This window comes from Heptranchias perlo, chromosome 26 (genome assembly GCF_035084215.1).
Source record: "Heptranchias perlo isolate sHepPer1 chromosome 26, sHepPer1.hap1, whole genome shotgun sequence".
Lineage (NCBI taxonomy): Eukaryota > Metazoa > Chordata > Chondrichthyes > Hexanchiformes > Hexanchidae > Heptranchias > Heptranchias perlo.
The window spans coordinates 29,935,420-29,962,569 of record NC_090350.1 but is presented as its reverse complement, the minus strand read 5'-3'; the positions used below and the strand labels follow the sequence as shown (position 1 = coordinate 29,962,569).

Here is a 27,150-nt window from a genome sequence, read left to right as displayed (position 1 = left end):
TGCTTTTATGCACATTTTGTTTATCAGGTCATTTCCTCCCATCTCAACATGCAGAATGAGTTTTTTCATCATTCGTTTTTAATAGGACAAATTAATTACAATAGGACCCCAGTCAGTAACAATGTAATATCATGTATGAGAAAAATCAAAGGCTAATGAGTATCTTAACACCACATACCAATACCATTTGCATTTGTTCTTTTAAGCAAACGGAAATAACGGTAAATTTCAAAGGAATTCGCCATCCTCCACACATATATCGTTCCCCCACCCCCGCAAAGAGGCTTTGTTTTCCTCTTATGGAATAAACCTGAGGAAAACACTATTTCAAAACTGAAATTTGGTTCGGATTAATGTAAACTCTCGCGGAGATGAAAGACCAGGTAGGTCAATGGAAGCCTCATTTTAGAGGATGAAGTAACTTTCTCTTCAGCAAACTCTCATCGTTGATTTTTTTTTTGACATTTTAAAAAGTTCAAGTTAGCGAGCGCATCTCAACTATATATATATATATATATATATAAAAAAAAACTTTTTTTTTCCAAATGAATTTATATTATAAAAGTTTTGGGTTACTGCTAATAAAAGAAAAATCCCTTTCGCGGCTCTTCCCTCGGAATCTGCTCGTTGTCAAGCTCGGTCGCCAAGCTGTGATTGACGGGCCTGGCATCCAATGAGGAATCGGCTCAGCTGCGTGACCGTTCAGCCAATAAGCGGAGAGCGAGGGCGGGCGGATGGGCGGACGGGTTTCTGGGCAATTGTTTGGTTCTGTGCGGCTCGAGATGGACGGAGAGTCTCTCGAGTTCATCATCGGGGTTAATGTGATCATTGATCCAAGATGGCATCACTCTGGTGTATCTTGTCTTACGTTCTTATACAGCAGGTGCTAGGTACCGTGATCGTTTTAAATTTTTTTTTTAATATTCATTCATGGGATGTGGGCGTCGCTGGCAGGGCCTGCATTTATTACCCAACCGTTATTGGCCTTGAGAAGGTGGTGGTGAGCCGCCGCCTTGAACCGTTGCAGTCCGTGTGGTGAAGGTTCTCCCACAGTGCTGTTAGGTCGGGAGTTCGAGGATTTTGACCCAGTGACGATGAAGGATCGGTGATATATTGTCTACCCTGTAGTTTCAGTTCATTGTTTTAATGTTGCTGAAAGTATGCTAAATATGGCCTTCAGTTATTTCTTTGTTGTAAGTACATTTGTGACAGACCAATTCTAAGTATATATATATCTATGTGTGTGTGTCTGTATAGTTGATGAGCAAAAACTACTTTAAATAGGCACCATATTCATGAAATACAATTGTTTTCAGAGTGATTGTCTTTAGGAGTTATGGAGACATTTTGAATTAGGATGCTGTCAGAAGGTCAGAGTAAGTTGGTCAAATTTGCAGATGTTACTAAACAGAGAGGATGGAGGGAGCGGACAAGTGTGATGAGGTTGCCAAGGATCCCTCAAGTCAGCTTGATTAAAATCTCTGAATGAGCGTGATAAAATCAGAATATGAGTAGAGGAAATGTAATATGGATAAGTGTAAAATATTGCACAGTGGAAAAAGAATGAGTGAAATGCATACTTTGACGTGGGTTTTCAAAATAAGATCCTCGGACCTTAGGGAGTAGAAAGTGGTTATCAGATTTCTGCCTCTCTGGGATTGGGCATATTACACACAAGGACAGTGTATTGAGAATTTTGCCTCCAGTATGAACTGTATTTTTTCATTAATTGTTGACTTACTAACGTGTTATTCCTACTGCTGGTGCTTCCTAATAACAAACAGATATCTTCTAATTGACCTCAGTTCTCTGGAGGGGTGGGTAAATTTTTGTCTTCACCATGTGTGTGGCAGAGTGGATTGCCTGCCCATTATAGAACCTGTCCAATTTTCATACCAGGATGTTACAGCAATTAGGCCACATGCCCTTTGCAGCAGAATAATGCATTGTAATTTAAATCATGTAATGCTTCTGTTGTTATAAAACAGTATTTCCTCTGAGTTGATGAGCAATGCCAAGGGAGATCTGCTAATATTAACCATGATGTGGAGATGCCGGTGATGGACTGGGGTGGACAAATGTAAGGAATCTTACAACACCAGGTTATAGTCCAACAAATTTATTTTAAAAATCACAAGCTTTCGGAGATTATCCCCTTCGTCAGATGAATGAGTGAAAAGGTTCTCAAACTGCATATCTTATACTCGGCTGGGACAGCATCACACCAATCAAAAGGTGTCGTTGTTATTCAAACAGGCCAGTCACGGAGAACAGCACGTCCCAGTACACTGGATATACATTGTGTCAATTACACAGACAGGCAGAAAGAAACCCAAAATGGCAGAGAGAGAGAATATTAAAAAACATAATTTTTTTCCCTTTTTTGCTGGTGGGGTTACGTGTAGCGTGACATGAACCAAAGATCCCGGTTGAGGCCATCCTCATGGGTGCGGAACTTGGCTATCAACTTCTGCTCGACGATTTTGCGTTGTCGTGTGTCTCGAAGGCCGCCTTGGAGAACGCTTACCCGAAGATCGGTGGCTGAATGTCCTTTTGATTGGTGTGATGCTGTCCCAGCCTAGTATAAGATATGCGATTTGAGAACCTTTTCACTCATTCATCTGACGAAGGGGATAATCTCCGAAAGCTTGTGATTTTAAAATAATTTTGTTGGACTATAACCTGGTGTTGTAAGATTCCTTACATTTGCTAATATTAAAAAAGATCTGCAGTGATAGCAGTGTTTTGGGTAGCTTCCTCATGGCAATTAGGATGGGGATTCTTGGAGTATATCATTATTCACAGAAAAGTTTGAAAACCACGAATATAGCGTACTAGGTTGGAAGAAGTAAAAATAAATTGCTGACTCACCCAGAAGGGGTGCTTGGGGGTCCTGGATGGTGGCAAGGGAGGAGGTGAAGGGGCAGGTATTGTATCACTTGCATTTGCATGGGAAGGTGCCAGGGGAAGGAGGTCAGATGTTGGAACTTGTGGGTGATGGAGGAGTGGACCAGGGTGTCACGGAGGGAACAATCCCTTTGGAATGCTGACAGAGGAGTCAAGTGGAAGCTGTGTTTGGTAGTGGTGGAGGTGGCAGTAGAGTTGGAGGTTGATCAATCAAATGTAGAGTCTGTTGGGTGGAAGGTAAAGGAGTAGGGGTCCCTCATGATTCTGGAAGTGAGGAAAAGTGGTTAGAGCAGAAGTTCAGGAAATGGGTCAGATACGGTAGAGGGTCCTGTTTACCACGGTGATGGGGAATCCTTGGCTGAGGGAGAACGAGGACATTTTGGAAGGTCTGTAGGAGGTGGCATCATCGAAGCAGAGGAGACTTGGAAACTGGGAGAAGGGAATGGAGTCCTTACAGGAAGCAATGTGGGAAGGAGTATAATCAAGGTAGCTGTGGGAATCAGTAGGCTTGTAATAGATATCAGCGGACAGCCTATCCCCAGAGTTGGCGATAGAGAAGTCGAGGAAGGGAAGAGTCTGAGATGGACCATGAAAAAGTAAGGAAGGGGTGGAAGCTAGAAGCAAAGTTAATGAAATTCTCCAACTCGGGGAGAGCAGGTGGCAGTATTGACTCAGCCATTTATGTACTGGAAGAAGAGGTCAGGGAGGGGACCTGAGTAGGACTGGAACAAAGAATGTTCAACATGTCCCAAAAAAGGCAGGCATAGCTCGGACCCATGTGTGTACCCATAGCGACACCTTTTTTTTGGAGGTACTGAGTGGAGTTAATGGAAAAGTTGTTCAGTGTGAGAACAAGTTGTCCAGGCAGAGGAGAGTGGTGATGGATAGAGATTGGTTGGGTCAATGTTCAAGGAAGAAGTGGAGGACCTGCAGGGGGGGTGGGGTGGAGAAGATCGCAGGTCAGGAGATGATCAGGTTGGCAAAAGTTCGGAGACACTTAGATGATCGGAGGTCGTGAGGAACCGGAGACACGTGGAAACCTAGAAAATAGGAGCAGGAGTCGGCCAGTCAGCCCTTCGAGCCTGCTCCGCCATTCAATATGATCATGGCTGATCCTCTATCTCAATACCATATTCCCGCGCTCTCCCCATACCCCTTGATGCTTTTTGTGTCTAGAAATCTATCTAGCTCCTTCTTAAGTATATTCAATGACTTGGCCTCCACAGCCTTCTGTGGTAGAGAATTCCACAGGTTCACCGCCCTCTGAGTGAAGAAATTTCTCCTGCGAAATCTCAGTCCTAGATGTCCTACCCCGTGTCCTGAGACTGTGACCCCTCGTTCTAGACCCCCCAGCCAGGGGAAACATCCTCCCTGCATCCAGTTTGTCTAGCCTGGAAGATCGGAGGTCGGGAGGAATTGGAGGTGGGTGGGTGGGTGGGGGGCGGGTCAGCTGATCGCAGGGGTCTGAACATGGCAGGTGAGCTTGTTGGGCCTGGAGGGAGCACTCCTGCTTCTCCTGGCCCACAAGCAGTACTATAAAGGCACTTACCTCATGGATCTGGCCCTTCTCACCTCCTTTCACTTGGCATGATTCAAGACCTATGGGAAAGCTGCCCCGGAGTCGTGAAATTTAAAGATGAGTAACATTCAATTTTAATAAACTACCGTAACTATATCAACGAGGTAAATTGTCCCATTAATGATCCACCCGCCGGCATTAAGTGGTGACGGGATTTCAGGTTTTCTGTTGCACACGCGCGCATCCAAACGCGCCTGGGTTAAACTCAGAAGTGTGTGCGTTGGAGCTGGGATGCGGACCTGCTCCAAAAACTAACTTTTTACTGCCCACCTGCACTCAACCCACCCTTTCTAGGGGGTTAAAATTACCCTCCAATGTTCTGATGATGGTTGTGTTATCACTTGTCCTGTTCCTTGTTTCGTTTCATTTGTTCACCTGTTGTGCTGTGGCCACGCATACTCTTTTTTTTAAAGCTGCCTATCTGCACTTGCCTAATCAAAATGGTCCAAACTCTTTATGAATTAGATGATTTTTTGAGACAAATATGGAACCTCTATAAAATGCATTCACAGGTCTGTCGGTGTTTTAGTGGAACATCTGAATTCAGTAAACTTCAGCAATATGTTGGTAGTTAAGAATATTGTTGGATTTCAACAACAGTGACTTGTCTTGCAAGTAATGAATAGAAAACAGCTCATTTCGAAGTTTAAAAAATATATGTAATGAGTTGCTTAACCTCTTTTTATTCAGGATTACTGACCTACAAATAAAAACACATTCTTTGCAATATAAAATTTACCTCTACTTATTTAAAGATCATATATGTAGCTTGGAAGCATTTATTTTCTTTTACTAATGATTAAGTAGTATATGTGGGTGCTCATTATTTTTTTTTCTTATTGTTCTCAGGTAATATATCAGTGCCTTCTCAAAATGTGATCCTGAATTCAAAGAACTTCAGCCTGTTTTTGACCTGGACACCCTCTGAAGAACTTCCTCCTGAAACCTTATACGAAATGATTATAACGTAATTGTATAATTTAGTTACATTTTTAAATTGTTCTTTCTGCTGTGTAAATGAACTATTCTGTAACACATTCTTATGCTGATTACCCTCTGTGGTTTGGAGTTCCATAGAAAAATAAATGGGAGATCATACTTAGGCTCATTTACTTCTATGTGGGGTAGATTCTGTAGCTCTGGCAGCAACAGAAAGATACTGGCTCTGCTGCTGGTTGTGTTATACCTTTTCGGGCAGCTATGCATTGACTTGGGCCTTGAGCTACCTTTCAAAAAGCACAAGTGCAACTTTCATTTATTTATTTTTAACCATTTTTCCAAGCATGTATTCTTTAATGGAGTTTGTTTTCCCCTCCAATTTTTTTTTGTTGAATTCATATATATAGTCTCTACCTCAACCATCCCCTGCAGCAAAACACTACACTCTCAACAGTCCCCTGTGTCAAGAAATCTCACCCAATCTCTCTCCTCCCCCTCGACTCTCACAGTGATAATCCCAAATTGATAACCCCTTGTCACTGACTCTCTGAGAGGAAACAGTGCCTCTCTAATCACTTTATCAAAACCCTTTATAACTATGAAAACTTCAATTAAATCTCATCTTAGGCATTCTCTGCACCAGTGGAAACAGTTCTAGTGACTACAGCTCTCTTCACAACCATAGTCTCCCATCCTTGGTGAATCCACACCACACACTCTCCATGGCTTCAATGTCTTCTCGACAGCGGGGCACCCAAAGCTGCACATACCACTCAACTGTTGCCTAACCAATTGATTACATGCTGCTTCCAGAAGGAGATATTGATATTCAGGTTTCTTGTCATGGTCGTGTGTGCACTTGGAGCATAGTAGTTTTCTGGGCTACGGCAGTTTGCTCTTGGTCTCTGGGGCTGAGTTGGGCCTGGTACAACAACTTGCATTTATATAGCGCCTTTAACATAATAAAACATCCTAAGGTGCTTCAAACAAACTTTGACATCAAGCCTCATAAGGAGCTATTAGGACAGGTGACCAAAAGCTTGGTCAAAGAAGTAGGCTTTAAGGAGCGTCTTAAAGGAGGAGAGAGAAGCAGAAGGGCTGAGAGATTTAGGGAGGGAATTCCCGAACTTAGGGCCTAGGCAGCCGAAGGCACGGCAGCCAGTGGTGGAGCGATTTAAAATCGGGGATGTGCAAGAATTGGAGGAGCGCAGAGATCTCGGAGGGTTAAAAGGTTGGAAGAGGTTAGAGTTAGGGAGGGACGAAGCCATGGAGGGATTTGAAAACATGGATGAGAATTTCAAAATTGAGGCGTTGCTGGACCGGGAGCCAATTTAGGTCAGCGAGCACAGGGTGTTGGGTGAACGGGACTTAGTGCAAGTTAGGATACGTGTAGCAGAATTTTGGATGAGCTCAAGTTTATGGAGGGTGCAAGGTGGGAGGAAAGCCAGGAGAGCATTGGAATAGTCAAGTCTAAGGTAACAAAGGCATGGATGAGGATTTCAGCAGCAGATGAGGTGAGGCGGGGCAGAGACGGGTGATGTTACGGAGGTGGAAGTAGTTGGTCTTCATGATGGAGTGGATATGGGGTCGGAATCTCATCTCAGGGTCAAATAGGGCGCCGAGATTGTGAACGGTCTGGTTGAGACTCAGACAGTGGCCAGAGAGAGGGATGGAATCGGTGGCTGGGGAACAGAGTTTTTGGCAGGAACCGAAGACAATGGCTTCGGTCTTCCCAATATTTAGTTGAAAATATTAGGACAGGTAAAGTAGGTTTTAAGGAGCGCCTTAAGGAGGAAAGAGAGATGGAGATGTTTAGGAAGGGAATTCCAGAGCTTAGGGCCTAGACAATGGTGAGGCAAAGTAAATTGGGGATGTGCAAGAGACTTCGGTACGGGAGAGGAACAGAGCTGTTGCCTACTAGTAGTCATGCTGAAGGGCGCCATTGTTCTTTGTTGTATCATAGTAGGTACAGCGCAAGAGAAGGCCATTCAGCCCATCGTACCTGTGCTGGTTCTTTGAAAGAGCTATCCAATTAGCCCCATTACCCTGTTCTTTCCCCATAGCCATGTAAAATTTTTCCCTTCAGGTATTTATCTAATTCCCTTTTGAAAGTTACTATTGAACATACTTCACCCTTTCAGGAAGTGCATTCCAGATCATTACAACTCACTGTTTAAAAAAAAATGTTTCCTCGTGTCACCTCTGGCAATGTTGGTTAGTAGGCAGTAGTACTTGGGGGGTGGGGATGGGAGGCTTGCACCATGATCCTCCAAGAATGGGCCACAGATTGCTTGGTATTTTTCCATTTGGAGGTTGAACTTGTTCCGATTTGTCCCACATGTGGTTCATCCGTACTTTTATTGCGAGGAGGGCTGCACTCTGCCATGGAGGGAGATACTTTCTTGCAGCCAGTCGAGAGAGTTGTGCCTATCTGTTTGTTGTAGAGGGCCTTGCACTTCCATATATTTTGAACTTATTTATCCTCTCATTTTCTGCTCTCGGGTCTTCTGGCCTCACACTGCCTGCAGCTAGCTGAACTGAAGGACTGGGTTGCTTGGCTGTAGGTTTCTACCAATGCCCCTTTTGGCTGATAACTGGATGGTCTGTTTTCCTCTGTTAACTAATTTTAGCAAAGAAAGTAGAAGTGAATGTCAAGGGGAGTTCTTTGCTTTATAATCACATCTACTTTTCTTCGCTAAAATTAACAAAGGAAACTACAGCTTCAGAAGTTGTGCATGAATGGCCTGGTGGAACGTCCTTGTTGCTCCTCACATCCTGAACAACAGCTAAGATCATAAACTCAGCAGAACGACAGATCACACCTCCACTCTGAGATACATGGGATGGTGTGGGTAAATAGGGAGTTCTGTGGAGGAAGGGAATCTTGGTAAATGTGTCAGATAGTGGTAGAATCTTATTCTGTCTTTAAAGGATATCATGTTGTGTCTGTTCAAATAGTGTTGAGTAGACTGGCCTTTGCTTATAAGTTAACAATTGTTTAATTGCTCTTGTTATTTTTTGTATGATTTTTTTTCTTTTGGACCAACCTATTCTGACTGGTTTGTGAATGTCTCTCTATTTATGTTAGGCAGACCTTAATATCTTACTGAAAATTCATTGTACCTTCAACATTAAATCTATAGTAACCTTCAAATGTACATACTATAAGACCCAGTTAAACTCCATGAAAAGCTGAAAATATATTTTGCTAACTTAAATATTGTGATATGTAAATTCTGAAATGTGTATAATGCATAAATGGTGAATTTAAATAAAATAGCATATAATGTGACCTGTAGGAAAAAAAATCAAAATAACTTGTGTACAAACTTTTATTTTTGTTCTTTTCTCAGGCCCAAGGCTAACTGGCTTCCACTCCGTAATTGTGCAGAAGGCTGTGATATTACGTGCATAATTGAAAAGTGTTACACCTATTACCAAGCCAAAGTGAGAAGCATTTTACCTGGACTGCCGGTTGTTTGGAGCAAGTCTAATAGATTTATGCCTTTTTCTGATGGTATGGAATTTTTTATCTACATGCTGAAACGTCGAAGGAATTTGCTATGTAAATTTTAAAAAGAAAATTAACATTTGTTTTAGTGATGTCATCCTAATCCTTTAATGCTCACACTTTCTGCAACTTATCTTCAAGTAGAAGTAGAAGCCTATTTACAGGATTATTACCATGATAAGGAGGATGCACTTCCTTCGAGTAATTCTTTTTTTAAAAAAACACGTAGGTCTGATTGCCAATAGGACCCTATCCAGAATACTAATTTCAATCAGATTTCCTTTTAAATGGGCAGTGGCATCATTAATGCCCCTTTTTGAAATTAGTTATTTGTATGCATTTACTTCTGAATTTCTAGGTCATGTGTTTTTTTTTAAAGGGGGAGGGCTGTTAATGATACTGAAATGGGGCATCTGCATTATTGGGCCAAACTATGAAAATAAGATGAATTATTATTACACAATTTGCAATGATGAGACAACAAAAACTAAGGTAGCTACTGATAATTTAGCTCGCTCAATGGGTTGTTAATGAACTTTCATACCACTCCTAATTTAAACACCAGCACTGCTAATGGTATATTCTGAGGAATGCCAAAGTAAAAAATGGCTCCTACTGTATTTACTGGTTAAAGCTCTATAACGGATTTATTCTAGATTTTCACAAATATAAACATAATCCAGTTTTAAAAGTAGAACACATTTATTTTCTAAATAAAAATCTGTTTTTTAATGCCTGGCATCCTAATCACAGCTGTCTTTTTTGCCATAATTTCATCCTTGTGGAGAGATTGGAGCACTCAGTCATATCTGTTGTGTCAGCTCAGTGTTTACTCACCAATAACCTGCTCACCGATGCTCAGTTTGGGTTCCGCCAGGACCACTTGGCTCCAGACCTCATTACAGCCTTGGTCCAAACATGGACAAAAGAGCTGAATTCCAGAGGTGAGGTGAGAGTGACTGCATTTGACATCAAGGCAGCATTTGACACAGTGCGGCACCAAGGAGCCCTAGTAAAATTGAAGTCAATGGGAATCAGGGGGAAAACTCTCCAGTGGCTGGAGTCATACCTAGCACAAAGGAAGATGGTAGTGGTTGTTGGAGGCCAATCATCTCAGCCCCAGGACATTGCTGCAGGAGTTCCTCAGGGCAGTGTCCTTGGCCCAACCATCTTCAGCTGCTTCATCAATGACCTTCCCTCCATCATAAGGTCAGAAATGGGGATGTTCGCTGATGATTGCACAGTGTTCAGTTCCATTCACAACCCCTCAAATAATGAAGCAGTCCGAGCCCGCATGCAGCAAGACCTGGACAACATCCAGGCTTGGGCTCGTAAGTGGCAAGTAACATTCGCGCCAGATAAGTGCCAGGCAATGACCATCTCCAACAAGAGAGTCTAACCACCTCCCCTTGACATTCAACGCATGCCAGTGTTGTAGCTGTACTGGAACAGCTTGGCTAGAGGCGCAGCTAGTTCTGGAGCACAAGTCTTCAGCACTACAGCTGGGATGTTGTCGGGGCCCATAGCCTTTGCTGTATCCAGTGCACTGAGCCATTTCATGATATCACGTAGAGTGAATCGAATTGGCTGAAGACTGGCTTCTATGATGGTGGGGATTTCGGGAGGAGGCCGAGATGGATCATCCACTCGGCACTTCTGGCTGAAGATGGTTGCAAAAGCTTTAGCCTTGTCTTTTGCACTCACGTGCTGTACTCCGCCATCATTGAGGATGGGAATGTTTGCAGAGCCTCCTCCTCCCGTTAGTTGTTTAATTGTCCACCACCATTCACGACTGGATGTGGCAGGACTGCAGAGCTTTGATCTGATCCGTTGGTTGTGGAATCGCTTAGCTCTGTCTATAGCATGTTGCTTCCGCTGTTTAGCATGCATGTAGTCCTGAGTTGTAGCTTCACCAAGTTGGCACCTCATTTTTAGGTACGCCTGGTGCTGCTCCTGGCATGCTCTTCTGCACTCCTCATTGAACCAGGGTTGATCCCCTGGCTTGTTGGTAATGGTAGAGTGAGGAATATGCCGGGCCATGAGGTTACAGATTGTGTCTGCTGATGGCCCACAGTGCCTCGTGGATGCCCAGTTTTGAGCTGCTAGATCTGTTCTGAATCTATCCCATTTAGCACGGTGGTAGTGCCACACAACACGTTGGATGGTATCCTCAGTGCGAAGACGGGACTTCGTCGCCACAAGGACGGTGCGGTAGTCACTCCTACCAATACTGTCATGGACAGATGCATTTGCGACAGGTAGATTGGTGAGGACGAGGTCAAGTAAGTTTTTCCCTCGTGTTGGTTCGCTCACCACCTGCCGCAGGCCCAGTCTAGCAGCTATGTCCTTCAGGACTCGGCCAGCTCGGTCAGTAGTGGTGCTACCGAGCCACTCTTGGTGATGGACATTGAAGTCCCCCACCCAGAGTACATTTTGTGCCCTTGCTACTCTCAGTGCTTCCTCCAAGTGGTGCTCAACATGGAGGAGAATTGATTCATCAGCTGAGGGAGGGCGGTAGGTGGTAATCAGCAGGAGGTTTCCTTGCCCATGTTTGACCTGATGCTATGAGATTTCATGGGGTCCAGAGTCAATGTTGAGGACTCCCAGGGCCATTCCCTCCTGACTGTATATCACTGTACCGCCACCTCTGGTGCATCTGTCCTGCTGGTGGGACAGGACATAACCAGGGATGGTGATGGAAGAGTCTGGGACATTGGCTGAAAGGTATGATTCTGTGAGTATGGCTATGTCAGGCTGCTGCTTGACTAGTCTGTGGGACAGCTCTCCCAATTTTGGCACAAGTCCCCAGATGTTAGTGAGGAGGACTTTGCAGGGTCGACTGGGCTTGGTTTGCCGTTGTCGTGTCCGTTCTGTTTAAAGTGGTTTTAATTGGAGTTAATGGTTTGTTTGTTTAAATGACCAATCTGAGAATGGTATATTATTCGTACCTTGATGTCCCCATTAGAAATTAACTGCTGTGTTGTACAAAAGTACAAGTGTATAGTAAATCACAAAATCTTTTTTTTATTAAAAGTGGAACTCGGTGCACCTCAAGTGAAAGTAGTTTTAGGGGAAGAATCCGTAACTGTGCAACTCCAAATTAAGTTAACAACATGCAAAACAAAGGTGTTCAAAGCATGTCTGCTGGAAAACTTGAGCTATGAAGTGGAATTCTGGGATGCGGATGAACGTGTTAAGGTATGTATTTGTTTATTGAACCTTGTAATGTCTGACTGTAAAGCAGTAGCAGCAGAGCTTCTTGTCATCCTGGCTTATTTGCAACTTTAAAAGTAGAAGTACATTTGCAACATCGAAATATATCACATTCCAGAATTTAGCTCTTTGGTGTGGAACTTACTGATTCTCTTCAAAAGTTCATGTATTGTCTGTTATTTGTGTTGAGTCCTGGCAGAATTTTTGATAATGGATTCCTGATGATTTATTTGATCTTTGACCACCAGAAGCTCTGTCTATAGTTTACTGATATGCTGTAGGTCGTTACTATTTGCTGTGTTTTTGCGACATGGTCATTTAGGGACTGTTTTGGTGAATTATAAAATTTTCCTCCAGTATTGGCTCAATATCCCCTTCAATGAAGTCTCATCATAGTGGAAGAGAGCAGAAACTATACCAAAGTCCCATAATGTGAATTTCACAAACTCAAGTATTTACTGCTCCCCCACTGTTTTGATTTTGCAACTGCTCAATGCACTTTTTCCTGACTGATGGAATAGACGAGGCACCTACTCCCATGCTTCTGGCAGTGCTGTTCTGAGCTAGCCACTAAGAAACCCCCAGGATGACTCGCATCTCTTTTGCTCCCTATCCCTTCCTTTACTTGTAAAGATGTGCCAAGACTGCTTTGGGTCTCTTTGGACACAGCCCCAAGCTCAGGAACTTGCCATCTGGAAATTGGCAGGAACAACTCTACATTTACCATTTTGTGGCACTTTGTATTGTTCTTGAACACAAATAACAAATACCAGCTTTCTAATTCAATTATTGAAAATGAAGGTAGCGCATTACTTGTGAGAATTCACTACTAAGCAGTTGATTTATTGGTGACCTTTACACCAGTGGAGAAATGGTACTGGCAATAATGTTAAACACATCTGTTCAATGTGGAATTCAAAGAGTGTAAGATTACCATATTTACTTTCATTGTTTTTTATTTCTGGCAGAGACCAATGAAACGAAACTTAACTAACAACACAATGGAAATTCAAAAAAGTGAATTGCGTGGCAGTAACAATTGCATAGCAGCCAGATCCGTTCACAAGACTAGTGCAAAACGTAGCAATTTCTCAGAGCCGGTTTGTTTCAATCTGAAGCAAAAAGGTATATTTCTGTTGCTCAGATATAGATTTGATCGTAATCTGATGTGTGGGATATTAATTTTTATTTTCACACATTCCTGCCAGTTGAGAGGATGTGCTCCTAAGCCTCTTCTAATGCTATTCTATACCTGGGTCCTTGGAGGTAATTGAAAACTGCTGGAGTTGCCTGGTTCTTTGATGTTTCTCCCCTCTCACTGTGGGAAACGTCTGACCTTCACTGAGTGCCTGCTCATGGCAGTTTTTTTTCCCCAAAAGAATTTTATTGTTATTGGCAAAGTTTGCATATCTGGATAAGTCGTGATGCAAGGTCACGCAGCACTCACTTCTACATAACCAGAGAGTCACTGATGCCCCCACAAATTTTTGCCTGTCAACCTGACTGGTGAGTTAGGCCAGGTTCAAATCCCTAATTTGCTAGTAAACATTTATTGGAAAAGAAAATTTAATTAAGACTTTTTTCCCCCCCATTAATAAGTTATCTCCTGTCTGGAAAAAAGAATTAACTCTCAAAATGGCAAATAGAAAGTAGTTTTCAGTACAATTGAGGAAAAGTCCCTTACTTTGGAAATGAAAAAAATAGTATTCATGATCATTGTAGATTGTAAAATACTAGAAAATACACCAAACAAAGTGTAAAAAGTTAAAATTTTCTGGTATGACCACCCCTGGGGAAATAAATCTTCTTCCTTTCAACATTTGTATCTCCCTTCAGGTTTTCATGTGCTTGTTGTTTTTCCTCTCGATACAATTGAAGGATTTTTGAATATATCTACAGCTTAAGTTACAGACCTACACTTTCAGTGTAGCTACACGTTTTTGAATGTCAAAAGGTCCTATTAGCTGTTGGGTCTGCATTTGCTAGTTTTCTAGGTTGGCATGTATGCTGTAATGTTTCACTTGCAAGTGACTTTGGAGTGTACAAATTTAAAATTTTCTTCCCTTAATCAAAGATATTAAGCAATTTGCTAGAAAATTAATCCAAAAACATTGTGGTTATATTTTTTGTGAAAAAATACAACATTTAATACTGGTTCCAAAAAGCAGCACATTATTATCGCAACAGGTTAAGTTTCATACCTAACTGTTAACGTGGCAGTTGGATTGTCAACAATTCATTTCATTTCACCAACACTTAGGATTTTTCCATCTTATGAATAACTCCTACCTGATTATTGTCTTTAATAAAAAAAATTGATATTGTTAGGTTATATAAATAAAGTAAAACTTCAGACTCAAATATTTTAACACTAAATTTTTGTTTCAGAACTGCAAACTGGAGAGTATGTTGCCATCGTGGGAACAATGCTGGGACTATTGTTTTTGATTTTAATAGCTGTGGCTATTGTGAAAAAAATAATCTGTGTCCCTTCAGAAGTGAAAATCCCTGCAACCTTGGTTAGTATAACTGATTTAAAATACTTTGCTGTGTTTTTGTCATCAATATGGACAGTGGCATTGTTGTTAATAAGAAACGTGGGAAATTTAAGGAACAGAAAAGGCCATTTGGTCCAACAAGTTTATCTTTTTGGTTGATCTCAACTCCACATTCTCCCTACATCATCAGTCGCCTCTTTTTCAGCCCAAAACAGGTGTGATGTCGTTAGTACATCAGTGGCGCCTGCCCAAAGACGCCATTGGGAGACCAAAACCATTTTCAAGTTTGGGTGTCATTTGAATTTCTGGCGAACTGCATGCACCAAATGGGTGCTCCGCTGCAGCTTGCCAGATTTGGAAGGCTGAAAATCGTCCAGCTTCTTCACGGAGTTGACTGACAGGTCGGGCCTGATTTGGGGTGGGGGGAGGGGCGATTGCGGGGATCCACTCCTGCTCCATTGGGCCTCACAAAAATTTCCCCTGGTTGTTTTTGGAGTGGCCTCCAGTGGTCTATTTAAGGATTGCTTGTTAGGCCATTCGGTGCTTGGTACAACTGGGCCTAGTGTGCAAGGCGTATGCTCTGCCCATTTGTACATGAAAATAGCAATTGGGGTCCTCCAACCGCCGTAGGCCCCAATTTGCATATTTAAATAGCCTTCCGCTTGTTTTGGGCAGGAGTGTCGGGTGCACATTTAAAGACCTCCCTGAAAATTGAATCACATGGGCCTTTGGTGTCAAAGCCTGATTTTCCTCCGCCAGTTACCTGTCTTACAGGCAAAAAATGGGCGAGCGGCAGTTGAAAATTGCCCCCAATATGCTATTATGAAATTGTTCTTCCCAAATTACCTATTTTCTAATTTTAAATAACATCCCCTAGTTTTTCAACCCTTTATCGGTGTCAATGATTTGTCTGGGTCAACTTTCAGTCATCTTCATAATTTTGCAGACTTCTGTTCGGTCACTTCAAAGTGTACTGTTTTCCAACAACAACCCCAACCTCCTTAACCTTTCCCCACAAGTTACGTTTCTGAGACCCAAATTTTTTGATGCCCAGCACTGCACCCCTCAAGCATGAATGCCCTTCCTATAAAATTGGGACCAATATTGCACATCGGGTTATTTTTTAAAATTTGGAGAATCGTACTTCACAGGTGAGTATCAAATTAGAACAAAGCACATAACTCCACTTTGTATTATCCCAGTCTTGATTTAGGGGGTGTTGTAATTAACCAGAAACTTAACTTACACCTGAAAAACCAATTGCACAGATTTACCATGCGATTGTGTTGCGATGTACAGAACTTCCACCAAAAGCATCTAGTACAATTGAGTATAAATTGGTACCTTTAACTGTATCACAATATTTGAATTTTGAAACTCCACTAGGTGCCAAGTGTGTGGACCTGCAGACCTACTTACACAATTTTTGCTAGGTTAAGTATTTTAGAAGTTTGGGACTTGTTTGAACTTTTCAGGAACTTGACAGAATATTGGTGCCTACATGTGAATTTTTGGACTACGGTCCTAAGGTAAAAGGAATTGCTCTCCCCCAGGATATTTTGCCACAGTTTTTTTCTTTCCATTTTATTCTTTTATATTTTCACTTTATTTTTGCTATACCTTTGTCCTATGTCTTTTACCATTTCCTCTTTCATTTTATTTGACATTTTTATGGTTACTTGTGTGTGTTTTTTCTTTAATTAGTCCACTCCCCACTAATCCCCAAACTCACAATTTCTGTACTTAACTATTATTTGCTTATAGTATGCATTATAGATACAAGACAGATAAAGTTACATTTTGTAATATTTCTAGAGGGAATGCATTTCCAGAAAATATCCATTGTGTTATAAATATGAAGCATTCTTTCCTTCACCACTAAACTAGTTTTATTTTATTAGGATTTCACAAAGAACATAATTTTTACACAAATGATGGCAAATATTCAACCAGATGTATGCAAATTGTCAATCATTATTCACTGTGAACAAAATATTGCCCCTGAAAGAAATCTTCTGAAAGAAGAGATCGAAACCAAACAAGTGAATGTTTTGGATAATACTGACTTTACAGATGAGAGTGATGAGGAAGATGAATGCTGTAATTACACAGACAACTGGTGGATTCCTGATGGAGTGTTCTTTGACAAAGGCGAAACGTTTGCTAATATCCAGCACCAAACACCTAAAGCAGAAACATATCAAAAAGTAAATTGCTCTTCTGTTTCTAGTATCGGTGCCATTGATATACAGAGCCAGAACCCTGATTGTATTGAGCACAACAGACTTCAGACTAAATCATATGATGATGTTTGTAACCCATCCAGTTTAACTTCTATTGTGCTTAATAGCAACAATTTCAGTGATCATATTACTTCTGTTGTGCAGGAGCATGAAGAAAAAGACAGAAATGGTGATATTCCTTTATCTTCCGTTCAGATACTCTGTTGTGATGGTGATGAAGATGATCTATTATCTGATGATGTACAACTTCTTGATTGTGATTAGAACTTTCAAAATATTGCAGTATGGGACCTTACCAACAGTCTTCCCACTCAACTGCCTGGAGAGCAGGAAAAGGGAAACTAAGGAAAAAACAAACTAATGTTTGTTTTCTATGTAAATTGAGTTTCTGATTAATATGTTCCATGAATATATTACATAATCCAATACTTGTTTTCGAAGAGATAATGTTTATATTTAACAGAGCACTGAAGCTGTTTCAAGAATATTAACAAGGCAGTTGGCATGGAAACCTGAAGAAATTTTCAGTGTTTTAGAACAGTTTCAAATGTGCAAAATGTACTTAGCAATGCAATATATCTATATTTCTATATCTTTTACTTCTTATTTTTGAAAATTAAAGAGCATTGATAGTAAAAATGGTGGCCATTAATGAGAAGGCATTTGTAATACATGCAAATTACCGTAAAGCTATAATTTGGTCAGCTATGCAAAGTTAGTGGAGATGTTGCTATTAATGGGCTTTCCTAAACATTTAGTTAATCTTTACAAGTTTTGCACCAAGATTACTGTCCAAGGATCAGATAGAACTGTTTGAGATGGGAAAAGGTGTAGATCAAGGATGGATTGTGTTGCCATATCTCCTTAACCTGAATAGCAAAATGATCATGTGAGACATTACTTGGAGGCAGAATGAAGAGTTACAAAGAAGAATTACAAAGAATGTATTAAACAGAAACAGGCCACTCGGCCCAACAGGTCCATGCCAGTGTTTATGCTCCAAGTGAGCCTTCTCCCACCCTCCTTCATTTAATCCTATCAACATATCCTTCTATTCCCTCCTCCCTCATGTGTTTATCTAGCTTCCCCTTAAATGCACCTATGCTAGTCGCCTTAACTACTCCTTATGGTAGTGAGTTCCACATTCTTATCATACTCTGGGTGAAGAAGTTTCTCCTGAATTCCCTATTGGATTTGTTAGTGACTATCTTTTATATTTATGGCCCCTAGTTCTGGTCTCCCCTGCAAGTGGAAACATCTTCTCCATGTCTGCCCTATCAAACCCTTTCATAATCTTAGTTGTCTTTTTTCTAGAGAAAAGAGCCCCCAGACTATTCAGTCTTTCCTGATGGGTATAACCTCTCATTTCTGAGATAGAGGATCAGCCATGATCATATTGAATGCCTCTACCAGAACTGCTCACAGTACTCCAAGTGTGATCTAACCAAGGTTCTGTACAAGTTTAGCATATCTTCTCTGCTTTTCAATTCTATCCCTCTAGAAATGAACTCCAGTGCTTGGTTTGCATTGTTTATGGTCTTATTAACCTACGTCACTACTTTTAATGATTTGTGTATCTGCCCCAAATCCCTCTGCTCCTCTACCCCATTTAGGCTCTTATTTTCCAAGGAGTATGTGGCCTTCTTACTATTTCTATTAAAATGTACCACCTCACACTTGTCTATATTGAAATTCATTTGCCAATTACACGCCCATTCTGCAAGTTTATTAATGTCTTCCTGTATTTCGTCGCAGTCCTCCTCAGTAATAACTATACCCTCCAATTTGGTGTCGTCCTTCAATTTTGGAATTGTACCTCCGATTCCCGAGTCCAAATCGTTTATGTATATGGTGAACAACAGTGGTCCCAACACCGATCCTTATGGAACACCACTTCCCACCTTTTGCCAGTTTGAGTAACTACCTTTAACCCTTACACTCACCATAGTAGGTATAGGACAGGAGGAGGCCATTCTGTTTTGTAGCCAGCTTGCTATCCATTATGCTACTTGTCCCCGACTCCACTTGCTCTGACCATAGTCATGAGTCTACCTTATCGGAGGTCTTTTGAAAATCCAAATATGTTACATCTACTGCATTGACCTTGTCTACACTTTGTTACTTCTTCAAAGAATTCAATAAGGTTGGTCAAGCATGACCTTCCCTTTTGAAATCTGTGCTGACTATTCTTTATTATATTTTTGGTTTCTAGATGTTTCTCTATTACATCTTTGATTCCATTATCTTTCCTATCACCGACGTTAAGCTAATTGGTCTATTGTTCCCTGGACTTGTTCTATCTCCCTTTTTAAATATAGGAATCACATTAGCTGTCCATTAGTCGTCTGGCACTATTCCCTTTTTCTAATGAATGTAATATATGCTGCTATCTCTTCCCTAACTTCTTTTGGTATGTGCAGATGCAATTCATCCAGACCTGAGGTTTTATCCTCTCTAAGTTTGATTAGTTTATCAATTATCTCCCCTCTTTCTATCTTAAATGTCTTCACATGTTTTTTGATCTCTTCTTCTAATGTCATGCCCACCATATTAGTCTAACTGGCAAATACTGAAGCAAAGTAATTATTTAATATTTCTGCCATTTCGCTGTGATTGCCTGTGAGTGTATCATGTGTATCCCTTAGTGGCCCTATCCCTATCCTGATTTTTCTTTTGTAATTTATGTGTCTGTAGAATACTTTACTAATTTCTTTGATATTCCTTGATAATTTAATTTCCTGATTTTTTGCCTTCCTAATTGTTTTTTTGACTTATTTCCTAACCTTTTCATATTCCCTTTTGTCATCCTCTCCTTTGTTGTCTACATACTTAGTGTCTGCCTTTTTCTTTAATTTCAGTTTTGCCCTTATTTGTTTATTCATCCATGGTGTATCATTACTGGCTAGTTTGTTCTTGCTTTTTAGTGGGATATATTTCTCCTGGACACGCTGTGTACATTGCTGTACAGGCAGTTTAAATCGTCTTTAGTAGTTTTTCCTATTATTTTTACAATTTTTACCTTATCACTTTTCTTATCATTCCTGCTGTGTTTATTTCAGTTATTTTAGGAGCGTTTATGGTTTCTACAACACTGGCCTGGACTTTACTCTGGTCTTATTTTTTTTACTAAGATTTTTGCCTGAAGCCTCTCTTTCTCTCTTCCCCCCCCCCCCCCCCCCCTTAAAGTCATAGGTTTAATCATCCTATTTATCCTTTCTGTTAGGACCTTTGTCTCAGCCTAGTTCAGGTGCAGCCTGTCCCAACAGTGCAGCTCCTTCCTGTCCCAATACTGGTACCAGTTTCCCATGAAAAGGAACCCCTCTTTCCCACATGAGTCTTTCAGCCATGTGTTTACTTTCCTGATCTGTTTGTCCCAATGCCAATTTGCATGTGGCTCAGTAGGACCTCCTCCCTATTCTTTCCTATGTCATTGGTTCTGACATGGATCACAACAATTGGACCCTCCCCCTCCCTTTCCAGATTATTTTCCAGCCGGTTTGAGATGTCCCTTACCCTGGCACCAGGTAGGCATCATTCCCCTCAGGACCCTTGATCCTGACTGCAAGGAATTGTATCTATCTCTCTCATTATTGAATCTCCTATAACTACCACCTTTGTACTCTGTACCTCCTCCCCTTGGACAGCCTCCTGCTCCAGGGTGCCTTGGTCAGCATTCTGGCTATCCTTCCCACGGTCTTATTCCTTACCCTCACAGGTATCAAGGCACTCTACGTGTTGGTTATGACTAGTGTCTGTGGGACCTCCTTCTCTATCTCCCCTCTGTTCCCACTACCCTGCTGGCTACCAGTCACATTCTATCCCCCCACACCCCCGGTACCTGTGCTATCCTCCGAGTTGTGACTCGATTCTGGAGAAAACTGTCCAGATATTTCTCCCCCCTTGTGTGTTGGAGTGTCTCTAACTCGTACTCCTACTCAAAGGCTCTGAGCCGGATTGTCTCAAGCCAGAGATGTTTACTGCAGATGTGGTAATCCGGAACAATCTTGCTGAAAACAAACTGCCATATACTGCAATCCCGACACATAACTTGCACTGCCATTTCTACTTTTTATTTGTTTACTTACATAGTTACTCTAGTTAGTTATTTAATTTTTTTAAAAGATTATTTTAAGTACTTATTCTAGTTCTTTACCTCAATATTTATCTTAATTCCCTCTGGTTCCGCCACTCCTTTTCTCTCTGCACTGATTCTGACGTCACTTTTTCAGATTCCTACCTGTGGTTGAGCTGGTCACACTTTCGCCACTTTTAATCTCGGGCCTCGGCTTCTGCCAGACTTTATATCCCCGCTGCTTGAGCTGCGCTCTTGCCGCTTTTAATCTTCGGCCTCCGCTGCTGCCTCACCTTATATCCCTGCCTCTCTCGCTGTGCTCTCACCACTTTTAATGGAGGAATTGGAGTTGGCAGTAGAGGAAGGAGACTACAAAATGTTTTCATTTAATAGCACCTGGAGCAGCAAGTCAGCAGCTACTGTTGAATGTAGTGAGGAGAAACTCTTTAATCTAAATGTCAAGCAAAAATGGCATGCAAGTGAGCAGTAATGGAAAATTAATGAACATTGTCAGATGCAAAGCTCGATTTTGCTTGAGTGTCTTGGATCCCTAAAAAATAATTTTAGTGATTGTTCAAAGGAAACTAAAAGACAGATTGTGATAAAACGTGTGGAAAGATAGACATATAAAGTGGAAACAAACTTAACATTAAAGTACCCCATACACCAGTGATTCAATTCTTCAAGACCCTGTGTTTAAAGATGGAGTTGACGGAGAGAATCATCAGATTGCATCAAATCATCATAAAGCTGACCTATACAGTTGCGGTAGTGCTGAAGAACTGTACATTTTGGATAAACAACTCATTGGAAAGGGTGGGGCATCCATGGAATACACCAATGGCCTGATGAAGATTTGAACTTGTAGTCTACAACAGATGAGACCAGCGCAGCCACACTTGGACCTATGCAATTGTAGCCCAAAATCTCCTTGATGGATAGTGGATTAACAGAGGGGAGGAACTTTGAGTTCTCAAATTTTCTACCCAAAAATTAGCAAATCACTTAATAGCTAATTTCATAGAGATCAAATCGAAATTAATATGTAACAATACATTGTTATAGATGAGTCATAGAACATTTGGACAGATGAAAAACTCTTGGTGACATTGCCTGGAATTCATCCATCATTTATATTTTATATAATATAAAAATATTGATTGATGAAAGTATTAAAAGCTAGAGTATTGGTCTCTGTAATATCAATCATAGTATTTCTGCAAGTGAGTAAGATAACTAATTTAACCTAACAAGGAAAATTGTAGGAGCACAAGTTCTAACTCAGATTGTGCAATCATGCCTTTGGCATTTGGTACATGGATCTGGCACCATACCAGGCTTGTGTTACAACACAAGTACATTGTACTTAAGACATCTGCAACCATTTGTGCTCACTGCCCAGGACCGTGATAAGGCTGCATCCTTTAATAATTCCTTCTGGGTAGCACGGCAATAGTTGCTTCTGTCCATGTATTGAATCTCAAAATTACTTTATCTACTGTTTGGTGACCATTAAAGCTTATGAAGCATACTAAATTTGAAGACATTAAAGAGCATAAGTTGTGTTCAACAGAATTAGACATTTTCAAGTTAATTTTGTTGTGGATCTATTCACTACCGTACTCTCCACAGACCCGTGAGGCTAAGGAATTTAGACAGCTTGCCACAATCTCAGTGGAGGGGGGAGTTGGGGAGGGGGAACGGATGAGGAAGTAAAAGCAAAATTCCAATCTCATTATCAATAAGGAGATTGAACACGGACTAACGTTTTTTTTTAAATCCAAATAAGGTAGTCAGCTTACCTTGAATTACTCTCATAGCTTATTGCCTGCTTACACAGTGGTATTGGCACACAGCTAGCCCCATGTGCAAAGAGGAGGATGGAAGGAGTTTTAAAAAAAAATGCATGTATTGCTTACGTAATTTTCCTCTTCTGTACCTTTGGTTGGATTATACTCATTCCATATAATGTATGTCCTCATTCGGATAATGATTATTGTAATTTTATTAACATTGCAGATGAGATTATACTGTGTAAGCAATACATGCATTTTTTAAAAACTCCTTCCATCCTCCCCCTCCTCTTTGCACATGGGGCTGGCTGTGTGCCAATACCACTCTAAGCAGGCAATGAGCTGTGAGAGTAATTCAAGGTAAGCTGACTACCTTATTTGGATTTTTTTTAAAACGATAGTCCATATAATCAAATGCATGACCTTTGTTCAATCTCCTTATTGATAAGATTAGAATTCTTCACTTGCAGAACGTACTACCTATTATGACCTTGCAGATTAGTAGATTAACCCCCTTATCACAGACAAGTGGTACAATCAATTTTCAATGACAATCTTTACATGAATGTCGGGTTGCAGCTTTGCTTCCAGATCTGACATCAAGTCACTGGTTGATTTCTAGTGTAAACTGGCTGAATACTGCATTGTTTCATGTCAAAGAATTTAAAGACAGTGAAGCATAAACCTGCAGTTTTCTGGCCAAATTCAGTCCTCTGCTCTCAATATGCAGGGATGTACACATGCAGTGTAAAAATGTGTATATTCTTCAAATACTAGAGCACACTGTACCAGTTTCCTCACAGTGAACCCCCTGAAATATGAGTATTATACTGGAATAGAAGTGTTGAGTTTGGCTAACAGGAATAACTCCAAACAAAGTATTGGATTATGGAGTATGATTATAGTCTGTTGCACAGTTACTTGTGAAACTCCATTAAACTGGCACAGCCTACATCCTCTGCTCTTGATTACACAATCAAAGTGCATTGTAATGCATAATATATGACACTCCACAAATCAATTATTGACATAGTTGTATCTCGAAGGCGACCAGTACTGTTTAAGGGTGGAGCACAACACTCCATACAAAAATAACTATTTTGAACAAATGCAATTCAAATGAAAGATCAATGCTACCCTTCCAAATAGAAGCAGTATTAGAAAACTAATTGTATTTTATGGACACGTAGGTAGGCAAATTAAATATCTTCCAACAACTAGGATTAGAGCACAGAATAAAGTGAAAGTTGCAGAAGTATGGAAGGAAATTGCTTCTACACTTTCTACTACTTTTTGTCTCATACTTTCAAACAGATTTGTTGTTACTACACTTTGGGTGGAACCATGCTTAGTAGCTTTCTCTGCTGCTGTAGTAATACGCATCAGTGTATGGCTTTTCTGTCTTGAGTTCCTACTGTCACCTGTCATTGCTGTGTGTCTTAGCTGTATATATTGAACAAATCTGAGCCATAGGTTTCTTCATCTGGTGATTCTAACTTCCTTTTGCGCTGCTGTTGTGTTTTCAGTACAATAAATATACAACTACAGGGGTCCTCTTCACCTTTGTGTACAATCTTATGAATGTTCAAATGTTTTGATGTTAGTTTTGTTTTTAAAAAAAAGTTGCAAGTCAGTGTGCTCTAGACCTCAGCAAAAGCTTGGCCTTGCCTTCTCATGAACCTTACATGTATCAGTCATCTAGTCATTTCAAGCTTACCAGTCTATCTCCCATGTTATTATGTATGGGAAATTAGGACAAAGTTTAGTCTTCAAGTGAAGCGGGGTGAAAGGGTGGGGGATAATTGGACCAGCATGCATAGACGTAATTCAGTCTCCATTTTAAAGTCATAGGACTTTCTCTGCAGAACCATAATGAGGAGCTGGGATACACAAAACTGAGGCACTTCAGCACTGGGCAATTTCCATTATAAGTATGGACATAGAACTTGGCACAAAAGTGTGGCAAAAATGTGACAATAAGGTTTTGTGGACAAAGTGCATACAGACAACAACAACAATTTGTTTTCATATAGCACCTTTAATGTAGAAAGATGCTCCAAAATGCTTCACAGAACTGGAATCAAAAAAGGTGGATGCCAATCCAAGGAAGGAGATAGTAGGAGGTGTGACCAAAAGCTTGATTAAAGAGGTGAGTTTTAAGGAGGATCTTAAAGGAGATGGAGGTAGAGGGGATTAGGGAGTGAATTGATACCTGCAGAATTATTGTGACTAATTGAGGGCCAAAGGCTAGACACCTGTAGGCTTGAAAGTCATTTATAAGCAACTTGAGAGTTTTTTCCAGGGTTGTATGCAAAATAAGTGGGGTTGGAATGGGGTGATGAGGGATACAAGGAAGTGGTTGGAGGTGGCTTTGTCAGTGATCAAGACCAATAGAGTAGAAAAGTCATGGGAGATGGTAAGGTCAAGAAGGTGGCTGTGAATAAGGGTAGGAGAGGGCAAGGGAAGCTGAGAGAGTTTGAAATCACTGAGGATGAGGAGTGCTGATGGAGGAAATGAGAGAGGATAACTTGTGGATAAATTCAGGGTGGGGCTTGGACGGCAGTAGGCAACAATGATTTTAAATGAGAGGCATGGAAGAGGGTAAGATCCTTAAAGGAGGAGAAGGTGCCAGAGGAGTAGGGCAAGAGGCCAAGGAATGACTTAGTCATAAAGGCCACATTACCACCACTGTGGTTTGGGCAAGACAGGTGGTAGAAAGCATAGCTAAGTGAGCAGGGTTTGGTAAGGGGCAAGGTGTCACCACTCGTGAGCCCAATTTCAGTCAAATGTAGAATGTTAATACAATCATTCATAGTAAGGATGTGGATTGCAAGGGCCTTGTTTGCAAATGAATGGACATTCTGGACCAAAATGCAGAGAGGGGTGATGATTGTTCATCTGCCAGCAGAGTCCAAGCAGGAAGTGGTGGGTGGGGTGAGCAGGACAGGAAGAAGGTAGGTGAGGTTTACCCCCAGCAGGTGCACTGGGCAGGAAGATTGGCAAGAAGCAGATGAGTCAGTTGTGTTTGCTGCTCAGAAGGACGCAGCGATGGATGCAATAAAGCATCCTTTGGAGAATGCTGAGAAAGGTAGAGAGAGTAGCTATGGGCTTACTCGTGAGAAATTCAACTCTTGGACAATGGCAGGAGAGTAGCAAGGCAAAGGAGTACTAATGAGTTGGTTTGGGGATTGGGAGGGGCAAAGTACTGAGAGGAGAAATGAAAGGTGGCATGGTAGGTGACGCAAAAGGGGCCGAGATAAAAAGAAAGAGAGATTGATGTAAGATTATTAACATATTGAGAGATAGTGGTTATTAGTATAGTCGCTTTTAGGTAATGAAAACTTATGCTTGCAAAATTTTTTATCTGGGGAATGCAACACATACTTTGATTAGGATATTGTATAAAATACATGTGCAGAGCATTATCCAAATCAGGGAAGAGCATATTTGTGGGAAGTAAGTTTTTTTTATAACGTATCCAGTAGTTAATCACCACTAAAATACCTTAATTGCTGTACCATACAATAGTAGGGTGACCAATGTAATCTTATAATTTTACATAATAGAAATCCATTTGAAAATATTGGGCTGGATTTTGCTGTCAAAATAACGGTGAGGCTAATGGTGCTCGCCGTTATTTATGCGTAAATGGTACGGTAACTTCAGATGAGGAGCAGATGTGCAGTTAAATGGCAATATCCATCCGGGAAAGTAGGGCTGAGGTCGCAATCAGATCAGCCATGATCTTATCAAATGGCAGAGCAGGCTCGAGGGGCCGAATGGCCGACTCCTGCTCTTAATAGTCTGTTCGTATGTAATATCCAAAAGTTGCTGTCTGAGTTGCGCTGCTCCGCCATTAGCTTTGTGAAAACAGCATTTCGCTGTCTGCCTCACCATTGAAATGCATTGAATGTCATGAAGTTGCTGTATTTGCGCGGTAGATCTGAACTAAACTCACTACAGAAAGTTAAGTCTTGTCATTACAAGCATAAATACCCTTTTAACAATGTGATAATTGTTAATTACTGCTAATCAACTTCTCTGGCACTGAAAGTTAACTATTACAAATGTGGAGTCTCATTCCTTCAGGTATTAATTGTTAGACTTCTAAAAATGTCAAATTTAAAATTTTTTAAACATATTTTACTTTTCCTTTCTGTCTTTTTTTCTATCTCAATCCAATCTTTCTTTCCCTCTCTTTATTTCTCTTCCTGTACCTGATATGACATTGAATTCACCCACTCCAAATTACACTTTCTCATCTATCATTCTGCTGTTTATTTCTCAATCCTTCCATCTGATTGGTTAAGGAGATACGCAGTTGCTTGCCCTATTCACTCAGGCCCCAGTTGCCCAGTTTCCCCTCACCGTGTCGTTTTCAGCTTGTACTTCCAG

The 27,150-nt window shown here is 41.0% G+C and overlaps 1 protein-coding gene across 1 annotated transcript; it reads left to right on the top strand.

Annotated features, from left to right (window-relative positions):
- Positions 1-741: 741 nt before the first annotated feature.
- LOC137342638 (interferon lambda receptor 1-like) lies at positions 742-18,578 on the top strand. Its single transcript, XM_068006674.1, has 7 exons — positions 742-890; positions 5,336-5,453; positions 8,779-8,942; positions 11,971-12,134; positions 13,118-13,274; positions 14,538-14,668; positions 16,549-18,578. The coding sequence occupies exons 1-7, from the start codon at positions 839-841 to the stop codon at positions 17,152-17,154; spliced, it is 1,392 nt and encodes a 463-aa protein (XP_067862775.1). The 5' UTR covers positions 742-838; the 3' UTR covers positions 17,155-18,578.
- The last annotated feature ends 8,572 nt before the right edge of the window (positions 18,579-27,150 follow it).

Excerpts from the sequence above, each read along its gene's own strand:
- LOC137342638 (XM_068006674.1), top strand. The coding sequence starts at position 839 with ATGGCATCACTCTGGTGTATCTTGTCTTACGTTCTTATACAGCAGGTG. Across the intron at positions 5,454-8,778 it reads TTATACGAAATGATTATAAC|GCCCAAGGCTAACTGGCTTC; the intron begins GTAATTGTATAA and ends TTCTTTTCTCAG. Across the intron at positions 12,135-13,117 it reads ATGCGGATGAACGTGTTAAG|AGACCAATGAAACGAAACTT; the intron begins GTATGTATTTGT and ends TATTTCTGGCAG.